General features: G+C 36.3%; 1 protein-coding gene across 15 annotated transcripts in view; it reads right to left on the bottom strand.

Moving 5' to 3' along the window:
• UBR5 (ubiquitin protein ligase E3 component n-recognin 5) overlaps window positions 1-18327 on the bottom strand; it is an 85588-nt gene that overhangs the window by 44822 nt on the left and 22439 nt on the right. For 9 of the 15 annotated variants that reach the window (XM_017806386.1, XM_017806388.1, XM_017806384.1 and 6 more), the window contains 7 exons: window positions 17610-17799; window positions 15791-15950; window positions 9065-9214; window positions 6906-7117; window positions 2539-2655; window positions 2349-2459; window positions 1468-1622 (listed from right to left, as the gene is read on the bottom strand). In XM_017806386.1, the coding sequence (XP_017661875.1) occupies window positions 1468-1622; window positions 2349-2459; window positions 2539-2655; window positions 6906-7117; window positions 9065-9214; window positions 15791-15950; window positions 17610-17799 (1095 nt within the window). The remainder of the gene's footprint in view (window positions 1-1467; window positions 1623-2348; window positions 2460-2538; window positions 2656-6905; window positions 7118-9064; window positions 9215-15790; window positions 15951-17609; window positions 17800-18327) is intronic. The other 6 variants (XM_017806389.1, XM_017806385.1, XM_017806381.1 and 3 more) reach the window with 3 other exon arrangements.

Genomic DNA, 18327 nt, shown 5'->3' on the forward strand with positions numbered 1-18327 from the left:
CTGCAAGAGGGGGGAGAAAGGACACTTCTTTTGTAATTGGATCCACTCGGTTTAACTGGAAGTAATGCCTACATACACAGTTAAGCATGCTTATTATTTTGATACTTCATGTTTTAATAAGTAGGTTATAGAGTCAGATGCTTTGATTTGAAAAGCTCCTTCAGGTTAAGTGAAACATGAAAAGTGTTAGTCCTGTGCAACACTGGAAACTGAAATCCTGCCTAGTGTCCTACAGACCACTGTAACTAAGGGTATCAACAGGAACAGAAGTTTCTGTCTACATCCATCCGGTAACATAAAATCACCACAGCCCATATCTAACCCCTTCCAGAAAGGACATGTTAGTTAATAAATTGCTTCCAAAGACTACATATAAATACTAACAAGTCTTTTTATATATTGCACTGATTATTCTAAAAGGAGTAAAGGTGGCAGGTTGTAATAGCCAGGTATCTCCAACGTTACGGCTTAGTAGGTTCTATATTAACAGTAATTAAGTGTGGTATGTCAGCTGTGATATAATGAAAGGGCCAAGAACCAGAGAGGTGTAATTTTGAGATCTAGAAGTTAAAATAAAATACATCTGTGTTTTAAGTTTACAAGTCTAGTTATAATTCTACTTAAATATTTTCTAAAGAGTTAACAGAATTTAATGAGAAAGCTGTTTCATAGAATTAATTTTCAATGCTCTGATTTCCAGCTCATCATCAAGTATGTAACTCATCCATGCCTCAAAGGCACTTGAACTTTGGGCATGATATAGAATGCAATGACTCCTGACACACTGAAAAATAATGCATGCCGACAATGCATTAGTATTATTCAATGAATTCACTTAAATTAGAAATTCATTTCAGAGCCTTTAGGGAGTATTATTTTTGAGGGTGTTGGGGTTTTTTTTGCTTGGTTTTGTTTGTTTGTTTTTAACATAGGCTTCTTAATTATCAACTTGCTTGTTAAAATATTTTAACCAGCGTTTCATGTTTTGTTTAGAAGTGTTATATTTTAACAACAAACTCCAGAGGGAGCATCTGATGTTATCTCTCTCTTCTTTAAGATCTGGACTACAAACTAACAGATGAGATTTTCTAAGAGCCAGACAGAAGAACATCGACTTCATATGTAAGTTTGTTCCACATTTATAATCTGAAAAGGCCCAAAAGGCATAGATAGAGAAGGTTATTCTCTGACCCCCATTAGTACTGATACATCTGAATGCTAAAGCATTTACACACATCTCCTAAAAGAATGACCTTATTCTGTTAAAGATGTTATAATTGGATCCAAAAGCCATAGGCATTAAAAAAGAGAATAAATATACTTTAAAAAGAGAACCTAAGCTCAAGTGCAGAGTTACAGAACTCAGAGCAATGATGGTTCAGTAGTTTCTCAATGCTTCTCAGAACCAAAGACATGAAGACATCCAGGGAATCTACACTGTTGTACACAAACACGGTATTTACTTACCACCAATACAAGTTGTTCTCTAGTTGAGCACACGTATAAAGAGCACAACAGTGTAAAGAAACAATCCGTTCTCCCTGAAGCTCCGAGTATGTCTGTGCAGTGTGTTCTAACTTAGAAGCTACAGAGCTTAAAGTTTCATCTACCCATGTAGCAACCTAAGGGAGAAGGGAAGAAAGGAACAGAGAAGGTGGAGGAAAAAAAAGACAAGTTGCACCTCAATTGCAGCTTTAATTTTTTACTGGTTTTGAAAAGGAAAAAAAAAAAAATGACACACCAAAAAACAATTATTTCCTTGGGAAATTTTTCCCCTACCATCTTTTCTTTCCCCAAAAAAGAGCTTTTCAGGATTTTTTCCCCCTTTATTTCCAGTCTTCAACATTAACAAAAAAGTTTAAAAAAAAAAGAGAAAGCTGTCATAAAGGATATGGATGTGTTGGTGTCTTTAGCAAGTAAGTTTCAAGTTCACTCTTAATTGGCAGAAAAGCATATTTAGATAACTTACTTTACATCACTGAAAGCTTCAATGCCCTTAGTTTTTCTAGTAAACCTGTACAGAACAAACTTCTCTATTCTCAAAACAGTGTCAGTTTCTACTGTAACAGCAAAAGGTCAAATGTTTTAGATAATTAGGTAAACCAAGTATCTTTTCATTGTTTCAGCTGTAAATCTGCCAGTTTGGGGTTTTTTTGTTTTGGTGGGGTTTTTTTAACTTTTTGCATTTCTAGAAAACAGCAGTTGGGGAGGAAAAGAAATGAATGAATACATGAATTAAACACTTTCTACTACAGATGAAGCTGAAAAATCAACTTCTCTATAATATACTGGAATTAACTGAAAGAAACCAGTTTTGTCAAATTCAGCAACCAGTAGACTTCTCATACCTTGTTATTTTCCGTGGCAACAGTTGCTCTAATACTATTTGCAGAAAGGAGCACTATCTTTTCGTTGGTTAACCCCAAGAACATGGCCCGTGGATGATGTAGCGAAGGATTCTTTGGAAACAAAGACATATTTTAGATATTCAAAGCATATAAATGATTCTGAAGGTAAGCATTTAAAGCTGTACAGTACCTGTGCATTTCTGTACGGTTCTGATTCACTCCATTTCCATTGATAGAGTTCTCCTTTACTGCTAACAGCAACAAGCTCAGAATACAGAGCTCCAATACAAATAAACTTTGTTCCATCCTACAAACACAGAAATACAAAGCCTAAGACAGCAATAGTATAAATACATATAGAAAAACATATAAATGCCAAAAAATAAACTTGGAATTGTTGATTTTTTTTTAGAGCATCCATGAATGTTGAACCTGAAAATAAAGATATATCCAGCTTGTCTGAAGCTCAGCATATCCTCAGACACACAAAGGCACTGTTCTTTCTGATGGAGTGAGGTAAGAAAGAAATAGATATTATTTCCCAGAAGTTTAACAATAGCATATACCTGGTAATTAACTTGGACTGTTTACTAAAAGCTTCCACAGTATTTTAAGAATAAAACACTGCTCATAAAATTAAAGATGAGAAGATCTCTTTGACTTGTGACATTAAAAAAAAAGTTTCTGCTTAAAATTCTGGCTTTTTGAAATTAACAAAAGAGCAACATAATTCCATTATTCCATTGCTAAGTATACTCAGGAAGGTATCTTCCAGTTACTCAAGAAATTAATTATCAAACTCACTGTCTCATCAATTAAACAGCGCTTAGCTTTCACTTCTGAAGGTAAGTAACTGCAAAGAAGATCAAGTTTAAAAAAAAAAAAAAATTAGTATGCTACATGTGACATTAATGCATCATTATAACCTGATATGCCGAAAAAGCTTCTAATTATTGGTTAATCTCCCTCTCACCCTGTTCTCCTTTTTAACGTTTTATCAAAACTCACATGGATTGCATCTTTCTACTACTTCGATAGCACCACTTTGTTCACTTGTTTAATCCTGTGCCTTACTTGGATCTCACAGACCTGTTTTCCTCCCTCTTAGATTGGGTTTTGTATCAATGTTGCAGCAACTACACAATGTTACAATCTCACTTCCGCCAAATTCCTGTTCCCCCTTGTATTGAAATGGGTCTTAAACTACACAGAATTCGAGTGATTTCACAAAACATCTCATTCTGCTTCTTGAGAAACGTTTGTAATGTTTTGTTGCTCCTCAGCAAGTGCAGCTACAGGACAAACATGGTCTTTCTGAGTTCTTTACCAGTAACAACTAAAAGTTTCCTTCCACTTATGGGAGAATCCAGCTTTACCAAAAAACAAAACAAAACAAAACAAACAAACAAACAAAATCTCCAAAACAAAACAAACAAAAAAAAATTAAATGCTGTGTTCTATAGCTACAAATCTGAAAGACAGGTACATGATAACCACGACAGAAAGGAATATTTATCTCCCAGATCAATAGCTTTAACGGCCTCTCTCAGATTACAATATAACTCACATTTAAGTACTTCCCCCATCTGAGAGGAAGCTGAACTCTGTCAGCCATGAAGAAAGTCCCATCATCCAGCGCATTTATCTGTCCACTCAATTAACAGACTTTTCTTTCCACTACAGAAGTTTAACAGGATTGACACTTTTTCTACTGTTTTCATACTCAGAAGTGCACATTTCAAAAGGTGTGAGTGTCCTTGAATAACAGAGGATTCAGTAAGCTCTTTACCAATATTTGTGGAAAAAGAGAAAGGCAGCAGCAGTAAAAGACAAAAGCAATCACAAGCAATTCTCTTTTACACCCTGCTAACAGGCTCCAGAATTAGTTAAATCGTTAGAGAACTATTTTGCTCTAGAGGCCATCTACCAACACAGCACAGAAGTAACACGAATGTTAATCCATGTCATGATTAATAGATGCCATGGCATAAACATTGCATATTCTGAGAAAGAACTGCCATCAGAACCTACTCTAATCTGATGAGATGCATCTCTACTTCATCAGCACAGAAGAACCTTCCAAAGTTATTTGGCCCAATGCCTGACTTAAGTATGGAAAGTAATTAATTTTTGCTCCAAGACACTCTCATTATCTTTATCACTTTTAATCTTGCTAACATATTTTAAAACTTTTTATAAACAAACAGTTTTGTACCAGAAGCTGAACAGTAGAGAGACCTGCCACTCAAAATTTTTCTCTCTCTTCCACCAAAATATTAGCAGTTGTGGTCAAAATATTCCAGGACCAATGCTACATTTATCTCCATTAGACCATTCAACAGACTAACTGCCCAGAGACACCCAAACAAAATGACAGTTCTGCTTCTGTAACCTGAGACTCATATGTTTAACTATAAATTCTGATTTCAGACCAGAAAAATTACATACCTGAAGATGATGCAGATTGCTGACAAAATCTTAATATCCCAACAGGTAAACAGAACATAGCTACTTGAACAAACCAAAGGCTTGGTTTGCACCTAACTACAGCCTAGCAGGGAAAAAACAGCTATACTTGTCATACTACAGTGGCTCTGATACACAATGCTACACAGCAGTGCAGACTAATAGTACAACAATCCAACAGGATTTGAGGTCTCAGAAGGACGTAGTCATTGACTTGGGTTCTGGAGCAGTTGACGCCTGGTGGGAGAAAACTCAGTACCTGTGCAACATGTTTATACACCAGTCTCAGATTGTGGGTGAAACTGATACATTTGGGAACACTATCAGCTTTCCAAAAGTTTCATCCATTCCTCTCACGGTGGTACTTCACCTCCCACAAACAAAAGCTAACCATCCTCATCACAAACTACTACAGTTCTGTCTCAAATACAAAAGGTCTAAATAACGAAAAATAAAGAAAAAAATATTTGCAAACAAGCCTGGGTTTTTTGTAGCAATTTCTCATGTGCTTTGACTTGCCCCCTAGCTTACTGTCTTTAACATTTCAAGACCTCCTTCCACTTTTCAAAATGGAAGAAATGTTTGAACTGGCCTCTCCGCTAGACCATCTTCCTCAGGATTTTCACCTTGAAGAATTTCTGCTGGAAAACACCACCACCAAAACTTCATAGTGGGGCTATAGCAAGAAAGATGCAGAACCATCTTATGAATGTTCAGCTGAAAGACAGGATGAAAGGTTTAACTACTTTTGGATAAAGATGGAAGGCCTTCGCAGTAAGACATCTTCATTGATCTGGAAGCTAGGGTTTATATGAGTGCATGTGCAAAGAGGTATCTGAGAAGCAGTTCTGTGAGTGAGTGAATGTTACAAGTCTAAACTACATTTATTCTTTGATGTTAAACCCCTGAAATATCTCTCTACCCAAGCTAGATTCTCTCATTCTAAGCAAGGGGGACTAAAGTTACACCAAAATTTTCACTGACAAATAAGTTCAATGTTACTGGATGAAACAAACAAACAAACAAAACCAAACAAAAACAAACAAAAACAAACCAACAACCACCCTAACAAACAATAAAACACTTTGGACATAAAACGTCTGGTAGAGAGAGCAACTATTAGACAAATGTTCTTTTTAGGTCTCTTCATGTCTCAGTTTAAATGTCCAAATGAAGATGATAGCAGCTAAAGGCATGCTGCTCTAAGCAGAAATAAGTCTCTATATTCACCTCTCTCTTCAATCTCTCTATCTAGATTTACTCTGAAATGAACAGACATGGAAAAATAAGCATTACAGATCAAAACAGCAACCTCACAGATATTGCAGACAGACAGAAATATAGTCTTATTAACACAGATTATCACTTCCATTCTTAGGAAGCTTTTTAGTTTGTTTGGTTGCTTTGGGGTTTTTTCCGCTTGGGTTTTTCTAAAAGTCATTTCCCTAAGCATCTAGGTAATTCACAAAGACAGTGACTACAGACACCCAATTAGCAACATAGAGCTGGTGTTCCTGTTACTTTTACCTCACGTGGGAATTACTTCTTGCCTTGAAAATCAAATTAAGGTTACAAAGAAAACCAGCTAATCAAAGCAAAGGAGACTTTGACGGAGCAACCAACACAAGTTATTGATCAACTCAAAACACAACTGCAAATAAATGTCAACTTTCACCGTTGTCATTTAAAAGCCCAATTCACACGAACTGAAAGTATCTCTAGGAATAATAATCCTTATCAAAGAAAGGTTTCCTTGATGAAGGATAGTTTAAATTGTTCCATGAGTTTCCTATCTATTAAATGCTTTGAGTGTCTAGGTAAGTAAAAGAAGAAAAAAGAAAAAACACAAACCTTATGATCACCAACAGCATCTTGAAAACACAGAGGAGAAAGTTAAAACAGTAATAACAGAAATGTAGCTTCTAAGGGTGTAATTATGTATAATTTAACTAAGTGCACAATATGCTTTATTACATTATCTCACATAAACTGAGATGTGACAGTCAAAAAGGAAACACACAGTATTTATTTGGAAAAAACAAACAGATCTACTGCAGAGCATGCAAATAAAAGATTAAAAAAAATCCATACCTTATCTGGCCACCACTGCAAGTCTTCTCCTAAAGAAACGGGACTTTGAACAGGTGTATTCTTCTTGTCCAGGTTTGGCTCCCCTTCCTTACTTGTAGAGCCTCTTTCATTATCAAATGAGGCTCCATCAAGCCACCTTCGTTCACGCAAACGTAAAACGGACTCACGTTCACGCAACAGCTCAGAGTCTCTCTCTAAGGGAAGAAGGAGAACTGGTATGCAATTGGGTCACACCAGTGGGATAAAAGTAAGCCACTCTCTAGTAAAGACCCTTCAGGATGCAACTAACAGCAGTTAAATCTACTCACACAGATTAAAAATATACTCCTGACATGCAACATTCAATATATTAAATCTTTCAAGCATACGTACTTTAGAATTACTAAACACAAAATAAGCAAAAGTCTTACAGTTTTGTGCACTATAAAAAATTGCTAGAGCATTTTCAATTACATCATAAGAGGCCAAATGCACTTAACATTGCCATTTAAAGTTTTCTAGTACAATATGCAGATTTGTAGCACTGTTTTATCAATGTCTTTAGTAACAACTACAAAAAAACCCCTTAAGTCTATACAGATTGTCAGATATCTTTATGCAAACCAAAACAGAGTATTTATTAGAGAGTTTCATAACTACTTTCCCAGGAAAACAGTAATTTGAAAAGGTTAAAGAAAGCAAGCATTAAAAAAAGCTCTCATATACATGTTTGATAATCCAACCACTTTTGTTTAAAGCAATATTCCATAGGAGTGGATTTAATAAATTAAAGTGTATCTGCTTTGAGTAGATCAAATGAAAACTTTTCAAGATTCAGACAAGTTTTTAAAAAGATCCTCATAGGAAAATGTTCCTTACCAAAATGCTTCCCCTCCAATTGGCCTACAAACTGTCTAAAGCCAGTACTCTGCAGTTCGCTCATGCAGAAAAATTTTTTAAATCAAGGAATCAAACTAACTTTCCAAGAGTCAACTATGCATGGAAAATAAGGATTATAAAATTCGTGGTAACGTCTTATATAGAATAACCTTAGGAAAGGAAAAAAAAGGAGTAATTCAGAAGGAGTTACGTCAGATGCTGAATATTCGCACATGCACATAAATGCATTTAACCTATGAAGTACCTCACTTAGGCTCACAAAAATCAACTGGAATTACATATATGAGATGACTGCATTATTGTATCAGTTTCAATGAATTACACCAAGTCTTGGGTCTTTTGCTGTATTAGACAAATGGGAAAGTTTTTACATAAGCCAAACACAACAGCTTGTCTTACAGATGCATTCCATAAAGTACTGTACTTATTTTCTAGCAAACATCACACTGACCCCTGACTAATAATTTTGAAACAGGAGCTTACATGTTCAGCAATTAATATACTAAAACATGTTCATGAAAGGCAACAAAGCTGTACTAAACAAACAATCACAGTAGAGGTTGGATTAACAGTTTGGAAATACTCTAGGCATTGCACAACAGCTTCAAAAAAGATAGGAAATTGCTGCGTGGTCTGTTATAAATGTTTTAAGTGTAATACGCTTAAAAAAAAAAAATGCCCTAACACTGCTCAAGGAGTTTTTATTATCAGCTGCCAATAGTTCTCCTTATCCAACTATAAATATCCTTTCAAACAATAAAATTTAGATTTCTTCTCCCTCTTTAGTATCTAAAGTTCCTCATTCCATAAAGGTAACTTCTGTCATGGAACAACTAAGGAAACGTGAAGAATAGTGTACAAAGAGCAATCCAAAAGAAAGAAAGAAGGGGAAAAAAAACATTAAGAATGCTGCATGTCATCAATTGTTACTCATTTTTGAGCCAAATTAAATATTTTTAATGCAACCTATGTATTAGTAGGTACATACACTACTGTTTAAAATAAACTTAACATGCAAAATTTTATAACACTTTGCAACACCAATGATCAACAATTAGATTTAAAATAATTGACTACCAAGGTTCTTGCAGAACTTACCTGCTAATAGTCAGAATTCATTAATAATTTTGATGACTAACAGTCTATTTGTCTACTCTATATTTGACAACATATCATAGTCTACTTTTGCATTAAATCAGAATCTAAACCACGAGTGTGTACTATCACTAGCTTTTTCCACAGCAAACTACTTATTACAAAGAAAAAAGGTGCAAAATTACCTCTGGATGAGCCTAGCCTGGAAAGTGATGAGCGCCGAAAGGATGGATAACCAAAGTAACTAATATCTTCTGAAAACATAGCATCAGCATCAATAATGACACTTGGGTGAGCAGAATGTATGTCAGCATCCAGAAGAGACATAAGATCCTCTATAAGAGGAGACAAGGGTCTTAAGTGAATAATCAGCTACTTAAAACATCAGCTAGAGAGACCATCAACTAAACAAATATCAAAACAAAAAAAATATCCTATCTAGTAATTGAATTTCTGCTCTTCAGATTCACCAGTGCAAACTCATGTGCCTCCTATACAACCACATTTGCAATCAGCTTGGTGAACTAGTGAAGAACAAAACCATTTTCCCTACAAGAGCTGCTCTGTCACTTATCTAACCACATTTCCCAAACAAGACTTGCCCAAAGCATATTTTTCCGTATCCCAGAAATTCAGATTTTTGCCTATCACTTGAAAGAACAAAGCCCCAGGAGAAGATGGATACATATACATACATGTGCACACACACTCATGCATGTAATGCAGAACTCCAAAGATGACCTAGAATGAAGGGAGGACAGAGCCGATGGAGAGAGCCGGCCTTCACACAGCCATGTCTTTGAGCGTTTCTCCATGGAACGCTTCCTTCAGAGAATGACATACTTGTTTAATTCATAAGCTAGTAACTTGCAGGTCTCAGTACAAAGCTTTAAATGGTAGCTACATTAAGAACAAGTTATCTGGAAAAAGCACAATGTTTTAATACCATGCAGTCAAAAAAAAAAAAAAACCAACCCAAAAGTTCCACGACTGCCCTAGTTTCTATGTTAGAAAACTTGAGTTTCCCTGAAGTAATAACAATCGTTAAAGTGTAAAACAATCTCTTTCCACTTACTAAAGCTACTATCCAAACACAAAAGAGGCTACTGGAAATTCAGGTAACTTATTGAAGTCCAGCAATATGGACTGACAAGACAACTGAACCTGACTACCATCTTGCTGCTACAGAAAGGACAGTCCTACTTCCCTCCTTCATCCCTGTGGCAGGCACCTCCTTGGGGCAAGGTGGGACTACTAAATCTACAACTAGCACATTCACCTGGCTTGAAACAGAAGTTAAAAGAGTATAGAAGTAAGGTGGGAAGGGATCTTCAGACTGACTTAATTGGGTATTCAGAGCCCCAGAGGTGGTGCCTCACCATATGCAGCAAAGCTGACCATACCCTACTGCTGCCAAAGAAGATAGTTTTGTCCCTTCCCAAACATTCAGGCAACTCTTGACTAGTAAAAATCAGGCTCCCCAAATTAGGTTTCACTGGCCCATACAGGCCCACAAACCTCACCACCATGTGAGGGAATGGCAGGATAGCACCTTCTGGCAGCAGGACCATCTGCTTAAACCATCCCTGAAGCCAACATGAGGCTGCACACACACACTCCCTTCAGGAAACGTGGAAGGAGCACATAGAACTTCAGCACATCCAGTTCTCAGCCTCTTTCTCATCCCAAGCATAAAACAAAATAGTGGCTAGAAAACAAAGTCTGAAGTCAAATAACAGCACTCATAACAGTAGGAACTGATTATTATGGGTGTTTTGCTCAGTGTCTGGAATAAAAGGAGGGGAGGGAGAAAAACACACAAAGTAGAAGATATCCAAAAACTGAAAAGGAGCCAAAAGTCCATACTTAGAGCTAGTATTAATTCATGTAAGACTTTCACATCCCTGCATAGCAGATCATTTATCCTTATACATCTAAACTCTCATCTCCAGGAAACGTAACACATACCAAGTACAACCAGCTGTCCCCAGAAAAACAGCACTGTAAGTAGTGAGCGCTGTGGATTTCAAAGCAAGACCCACATGAATGCTTCTTGCATTAATTAAGTAATCCACTCAAGTGTAGACTGTGCTTCTAAAAGCACACCATTTGGGACTCTGTGGTTCACACAGTACATTTTAGGAAGTCATCCTTGACAGACTGCTTGGAAATCCTAGGAAAAAAATTCACATTTGGCAAACAGGCTCTGTCTTACTAAAACAATTCAGATCACTCAGAGTACCCTTACCCGGCCTGATACTTTTCACTGACTTTCCACAGCATTAAAGTTGCAGTACACTTCACCTTCAGAGTGTCAATTTGTACGTAACAGACTTCAAGAGCTGGAAACACAGCTGAGATTCTGTTGTATCTCTCAAGATCGACATGCTGTTCCCTTTTCCCTCATCCCACACCACGACCATCTCTTCCTAGGTACGTTCCAACCTCTCTATAGCCTAGTAATTCATTCTGACTTTTTTTTGGTCACTATGCAGGAAAAAACTCCAAAGAACTTTGATCTCTTTGTAGGAAAAGAATTGGTCAAAACAGAAAAGAACTCTGCACCCTTGTTCAAAATGGACAATAATGGTTTTTTTAAGGCAAGCTGAGCAGGAAATCCTCTTGACAGAAAACACACACTACCTTGTGACACACACACATACACACACTCTCCACCATGTCAGGCATCTTGAGTTTAGCTGTGTTTCCAAAAAGGAAAGTAAAAGTTCAAGCCATCAGACTTAAGAACCAAAACATGTTTTTTGCAAAGTATGCATTAAGATGAGTAAGGAAATGAAGCCTTTTCTTACCCTCTTATTTCAGCTTCAAATCAGATTTTAATTTTCTTCCAGTATTTCTGAAAGAGATTCCCCTTCTTCCATTTTCTATACCACCAAAGAAAGGTGCTAAAACCAGTAGGGATAGGAGCCAAATCCACTCCCCTTCAAACATCACTGGAATTTTTTTAGCACTGTGAAAACACAGATACTGCAAGGCTACATCCAGTTTAAGAATCATGGGGGAAAAAAAAAAAAAGACATTCTCTATGACTTTATTTTCCTGCTCTTCAGACAAATCTCATGGGATTATATCATTCATCTCTTATGCAGCGTTAGACCAAAACTCTTCACATTTAGATGTGATAATTCTGACAAACCTATTTAGGTAATGAAATACCCAGGATTCACCAGTAAATACTACAGAAAATTGGAAGGAAAAGGATATCCAGTTCAGAGGAAAGAAACAAAACAAGAAAAATACCAAACCCCCACCAATTAAAAACCCCTAAGTTTCAGTATACACATAAGCAGCAATTTGAGTACTAAGAAAATTTTTGTTTTCAATAGCTCCATGAGTAGCATTATCACTGAATTTATTAACTGAAGGCATTGCTTAGATCAACTCTCATCTCAAGCTGAGCTCACTTTAAACGTTTTCCCTTAAGGGGGCAATCATGTAAGTTCTCTCCCCCCTTCTCAGCTGCATATTTTTATGAAATATTCAACAATTCAATGTGTTCAGTACCTCCTCCTCTTTCAAGTTTGGATTAAATTGGCAAAACTGTGACAGTGAAGGGAGAGAAACATGTATTTTGGTTTCCTAGGAAACCAGACTAAAACAGAACTCCAGAAGTCATTTAATAGTATTTATTCAAAATATTACCCAACTTGAAGTCCAGAAAAAACCAAAAACAAAAAAACCAACCCAACAACAAAGAAAACCAAACCACAACAACAAAACCACAAAAAACCCAACCCCATTATCTAATTGTTTTCCCCCAAGGCAAGCCATTGTAGCGATCCTACGCTATGCTCCAGTTCCCATGACCCCTCACTGCAAGCCAGCACAGTCAGTCCTGCTGTGATACCAGCCCATGTCTCTTCTCTCCAGAGCAGCCTGGATGTTCTCAAACCCACGTTCCACAAGTCCCACTAGAGAGAACCCACTGTACCACGCAAAAGTTACTGAGCAAACATGCACACATCGAACTGTACAAACAACAAAACATTTTAACTTCTACAGAATCTCTATTCAGAAAATTAACAGAACATAAAGCCCAGAAGAAGGCTCTAATACAACTTGAGATGAGCTGGAAAATTAATCTAGAGGCCCTCAAGTCTTTTCTATGCTAGATGATCATGTTCTATGTAGTTTTTACCTTGATTATTTTCCTTATGTATTTGTTATGAATCAAATGAACCCACGTTCCTCTCTGCTAACTATCATAAAACAAAAGAAACAGGACTAGATTAGAGAAGCCAAAAATCAAAGTACACTAGGGTCCAAAAATAAATATTTAAGAGACACTCATTGATGGCAATATGTACAGAAAAGTTAAAGTTCTGCTCTTCACTTAAGAAATTTTGAAGAATTTAGGAAGAATTGAGACCTGTTTTTTATTACCTCAAAAAAATTCAGATGCATAACCTTCACAGTACTAACTGGAATTATCACAACTGATATATTAATGGAATTATGATGTATTAAACAAGAATTTATTAATTTCACATACTTGGAAAGTATCTTAGCTTTTTAATTATTTTATTATCCTTTTTTAAATCAAATGGAAATTACTCTTAGCACTTTAAAAAAACTTTTTCTGTCTTGGAAGGCTTAGAGAGTAACCCCTAAATTTAAGGGTCACAAAACATCAGACATGCAGAAGGGAGAAAGAAAAAATTAGCATATGCTTTTAATCAAAATGCAAGAGCCTCAAAAATCCCGAGGCAAAAGCTCTCTTGTCACTTGCTTTTTTTGTGCTTGGAATGAATGAAATCAAAAAGCTTTAAAGCATAATTTGACAATTTAAAAAAAAAAAAAAAAGATTCTCTCTCTTTCAGAATCCTAAAAAAAGTCTAACAATTGACCACATATAGCATTTATCAGTTATCTACAGTTTTCCTTTATGAAATTTAATGTTATAGTTCCAAAAGGGCATCCAGAGGCAAGATGAGAAGTGAAAGCAGGAAGAGTACAAAGTTTCTAGAGCAAAACACTTTCAAAAAGAGCTATATGCAAGTTTCCCTGGCCATCAGGTTTTCCTGAAAATTAGCTTGCATGATCATGTGACAAACCCAAGGACTGGTAATTTTTACTATGTAATGTACCAACAGTAGAGTCATGACAGCACTGATTAGTGTTCAGCAAGACTCCTTCTCATCAGATTCAAATTCATTTCTGTGCAACAGACTGATTTTGTCCCGTAAAACTTAAGACGGAGAGAGAAGGCATGGCACATTCTACAATTCATGAATTACATCTTTGAAGACTAGAGCTAAAACACATCAAGTTTCATTTCAGTTGTCATTTCCAGATCTTTTCCCACAAAAACTGGGAAAGAACTGGCGCAATTTCTATGTGGAGTAAAAGAAAATAGGAGAAAAAACCCCTAATATTAGGAGGTTGCAATCCCTTATAGGAAATTTTAGTCTAAACAGGGAAGAAGCTTTAAAAATTAAGCCAAGGACAAAATTGTTTTCTGGACATCTAGTGAGGACAGTGAAATTCTGCATTTTACTTGAACCTCTCTCAAGTACACAGGACTCACAGACTGTAATGGAGGCATCTTCAAATAAAGGTTACCAGTCACAGGTTGTCGGACGGTCCCTATTAACTGATCCTTATGATCACAAGAGGTACTAAGAGAACAGTTAATGCTGTAGAAAGCTGGTTAGTATGGTTAAAAGTAATAATTTACAGCAGAAGTTCCTAACTCTGATTTATCTTCTGAAGGCCAGATCCGGAGAAACGCATTTGGGCATGCTTAAAACTAAGAACTCCTGCACTGAATACTCAGAAAGACTTTAGAGAATTTACTTCCTCCAGTGCATCTGTCTAATGCTATTAAGCTAAAAAACAAGACTCAGATTAAAGATTTTTCACCCTTCCACCAGAATATTCTTGATTCTACAGCAAAATAAAGATGTTTGACAGATGCAACTAAAACTAGAAGAGGCAAAATGAAACACAAAGCCTTTATTGCAGAAATTAAAAAAACCTTTTGTCTAATCACATGATTGACAAGATAAAGATGAAGGAAGCCCATGAACCTTCCTGGTGAACCAGATGAGCAGAAAAAAACCCAAAAAACATTTATTAGAAAAATATCAAAACGTCATTTTGACACAAAGAAAGAAAAGCTACTATGTAGTCAGAGTTTAGATGTGCTCTTTTCATGCCGTGCACCTAAGACGAACATTAGATTTGGCTGCTATGTTTCCAAATCTGTTTACTGAGCAAACAAAGATTGCCTAAATTAGTTAGCCAGTGCAAAAGAAGATTCAAAGTCTTTTATAAAAAGCTATTGTGTGGGACAGACAGTATTTCAAAAATAGTTGCACGTCAATTAAAGCATTTTGCTGCTATAGCCAGAATACTACAGCTTTTATAAGGGGAACTTGAGCTGAAGAATAAATTCTCAGTCTAACTGTAACTGCTGTACATTGTTTTGCCCTCAATTGAGGCATTTTGATTTTAAAAAAGCTGTATAATTTTTGCTCTAAGAACTTGAAAAATATTAAGAATATATGTTAGTAGGAAAAAAACATGCAAGTCACTAGAAGGTTTTAGAATTAGCTTTTATGAGCAAGCCACACAGCAGTCTCAGGATATTGTCAAGCAGCAAAACAGACTTAAGTAATGCTGATGTTACAAAGCCTGAGATCCTAAAACAAAAAATAACTTTCATGCCACCACAAACAGTATCAACAGTTATTCTTCAATGGCTAACCTAATCCCTCAAGACATTCCAATGCATCTTTTGTTTTTTGCATCTTTAGATTTTGCTTCTATAAGCAAGAATTGTCTTCGCTGCATCTCTTGCACAGCACACAGCTCGCTGTCAGTACTTAAATACAGAAAAATATGAACACATCAGCTTTTTTTTTAATCAAAAGTTGCAGGATACAAACCTCCGGGAAGATATGATTCACTTGCTGTGTCATCCCCATCATCCCCATCTTCATCATCACGACTCAATAAATTATTTACAGCAAGGTTTACATCAAGATTTGTTCGCTGGAGTTCCCGAATAATAATACTTCTGGACTTTCCTTGTAAAACAACTTGTGCCTGTAAGAGCAGAATATCACTGGTTACTGGTCATTCTCAGTTCATCAACCACCATTCACGAGAAAAGAATGCTTAGTTCTTAAAGAAGTCCAGTAAAACCCAAAAGTCAATCACAGTACGTACAGACAAAGGATCATATAAATTTTTCACAGTATTTTGTACTAGATAGGCAGCCTTCTCTCAGTTTCAGTTATGCTACTGAATTCCAACTTTGGTGCTGAATTTCTTAATGGAATCTTAGAATCTATTGCTTGGAATGCTTAATGCTGTAGTTAAAGGATAAGCGAAATCTACAGAAACATATAGAACACTCTGTAACCCAGGAGTATTTAAACTTAGTATGACAATCAACAGAGTTTGCAAACAAACTGTAGTTTTTGTACCAAAACTACACCTCAATCCCTGTCTTTTACACTTTTACTTACTGCCTCTATTTTTCTCATCATTCTGCTTCTAAAGGCTTATCTTCAGCAGCTTCTGCAACATTTAAGATTTTACTAACAAAATGCAAATGTTCCAAATGTTAAACAGAGAACCCCAGAGAATTCTGATCTATTCCACTAAGCCTAGGACTCAGGGCACTTTGTTTTTCCAGATTACCCTCTACTGAATGTCAGAGAAGATGAGAGTTCTGCAAGACTGCAAACTGTGTGAAGAACATAAGGAACGAGTACTGAGTATTTTCGTAACACAGTAAAAATGAGGTACCAACTAAAAAAAAGGGACATTCTAACAGCACACAAAGGTAAACTTTTTGTCATAACATTCTGTGCCAGAAGTTTACAGATATTTGAGACCCCCTAAATAAACCATCTGTAAAGATCTTTCCCATTGACCTGCTTTAGAGTTAACTCAAAAATGTTTTAAACACTTCCAGTTTTAAAGGTAGACAAAGTACACTATTAAAAAAACCAAAAGGGCAAGCAAAACACCACGGCAAGGGAAGCAAAGCTGATTATCTCAGGCCTAGCAACTAAGGTCTGTATTTCAAAGGTAGACCAGAAACTAGTTTTAAACTAATAGTTAAAATGCATTAACTAGTCACATATTTTGAATATCTCGTTTTCTTCAAATATAGAGAAAAATGTTTTAACAGACTCCATTTAACCACACAATGCAAAGTCCATCACCTTCTTCAGGCTTTAGTGCATTAAGAGGCAAAAGTGGACAAATTTATATCCAATATTCATCAGTTACATTTATAAAAAATTAAGTAGAGGTGTCTAGGAAGAAAAATTATTAGTATTTTAAAGAGATTAAATATGTTCAATGTCTTCTATTTAAATCTAAAACAGATCACTTCTATCCAACGAGAAAAAAAGAAGTCAACCTGCCCCCCTCTGTTACACTCCTTCAAGAAACTTAACGCTTTTACTTTCTCACTAAATCTCCCATCTGCAACTGAACATGGCCTTCCTCATCTAGATTAAATATATACCTTATCTAGGGGAAGTCTGGGAAACGAAAATTCTAGAATCCAAAAGTCTATCACTCCCACTACATATTTAAGAATAAAACCAATTCACCTAGAGAAAGTCAATCTCTTCAATTATATGCCATCACTCCTCGGAGAAAGTGCACTACTACAACACATTCCTGTACATATGCTGTGAGAAGCTATCCAAGCTTTCGGCAACAAGCAGTTTCTAGTTCATGTACCTGTGAAATGAGTTCCTCTGGAATGACTGATGCTGGAATCACTGGTTGTGGTTGACTCCCCAGCAGTCCAGATCCTCTGTCACGTCCTGTGCGTATAACTCGGGTCTGCCTTCGAGAATCTCGAGCTCCAGCAGATGATCTACCAGAAGATCCTCCTCCACTTCCACCAACTCCTGAACTCCAGCGACTTCTAGAAGATTTGGATTATTTATCTTATTAATACAGCAGCATACTTTGGGGACTACTTGAAGAAGTCTTTAGGTTTATTAGTAATAACTTGTAAACAGCCTCTGAAAAACACTGCAGCTTGACTTCATAGACAAAAAGTATCTCTCAAAACCAGTATGAACAAGAGCATCACGCAATTAATAAACTTCTGAAATACATAGAAGTAATAAAAAAACAGGACTGCAACAGGAAGTTGCACTCTTTCCTACTCATATAGTTGTGTGGATGTATACATACATAAATACATACATGGATCAACTCCCAGATTTTTTAAAAGCAACAGTAGCAGCAGTGTAACATCTAACACTCAGTTGTCAACTCCCTGCTATAAAAGCACACATGCAGCAGCTTCATGGTCAGTGGCTCTGACAGCAGGTCACTCTACTCAGAGGGGTCTTCTGAAGATTCTGATACTTGATTTACATTAAGAAATTCATTAAGATTTCACTGGAAAAATCAAGCAATCTTCTTTACTGCAAAAGAAATCTTA

This window comes from Lepidothrix coronata, unplaced genomic scaffold (genome assembly GCF_001604755.1).
Source record: "Lepidothrix coronata isolate B3197 unplaced genomic scaffold, Lepidothrix_coronata-1.0 Scaffold15, whole genome shotgun sequence".
NCBI classification, from domain to species: Eukaryota; Metazoa; Chordata; class Aves; order Passeriformes; family Pipridae; genus Lepidothrix; species Lepidothrix coronata.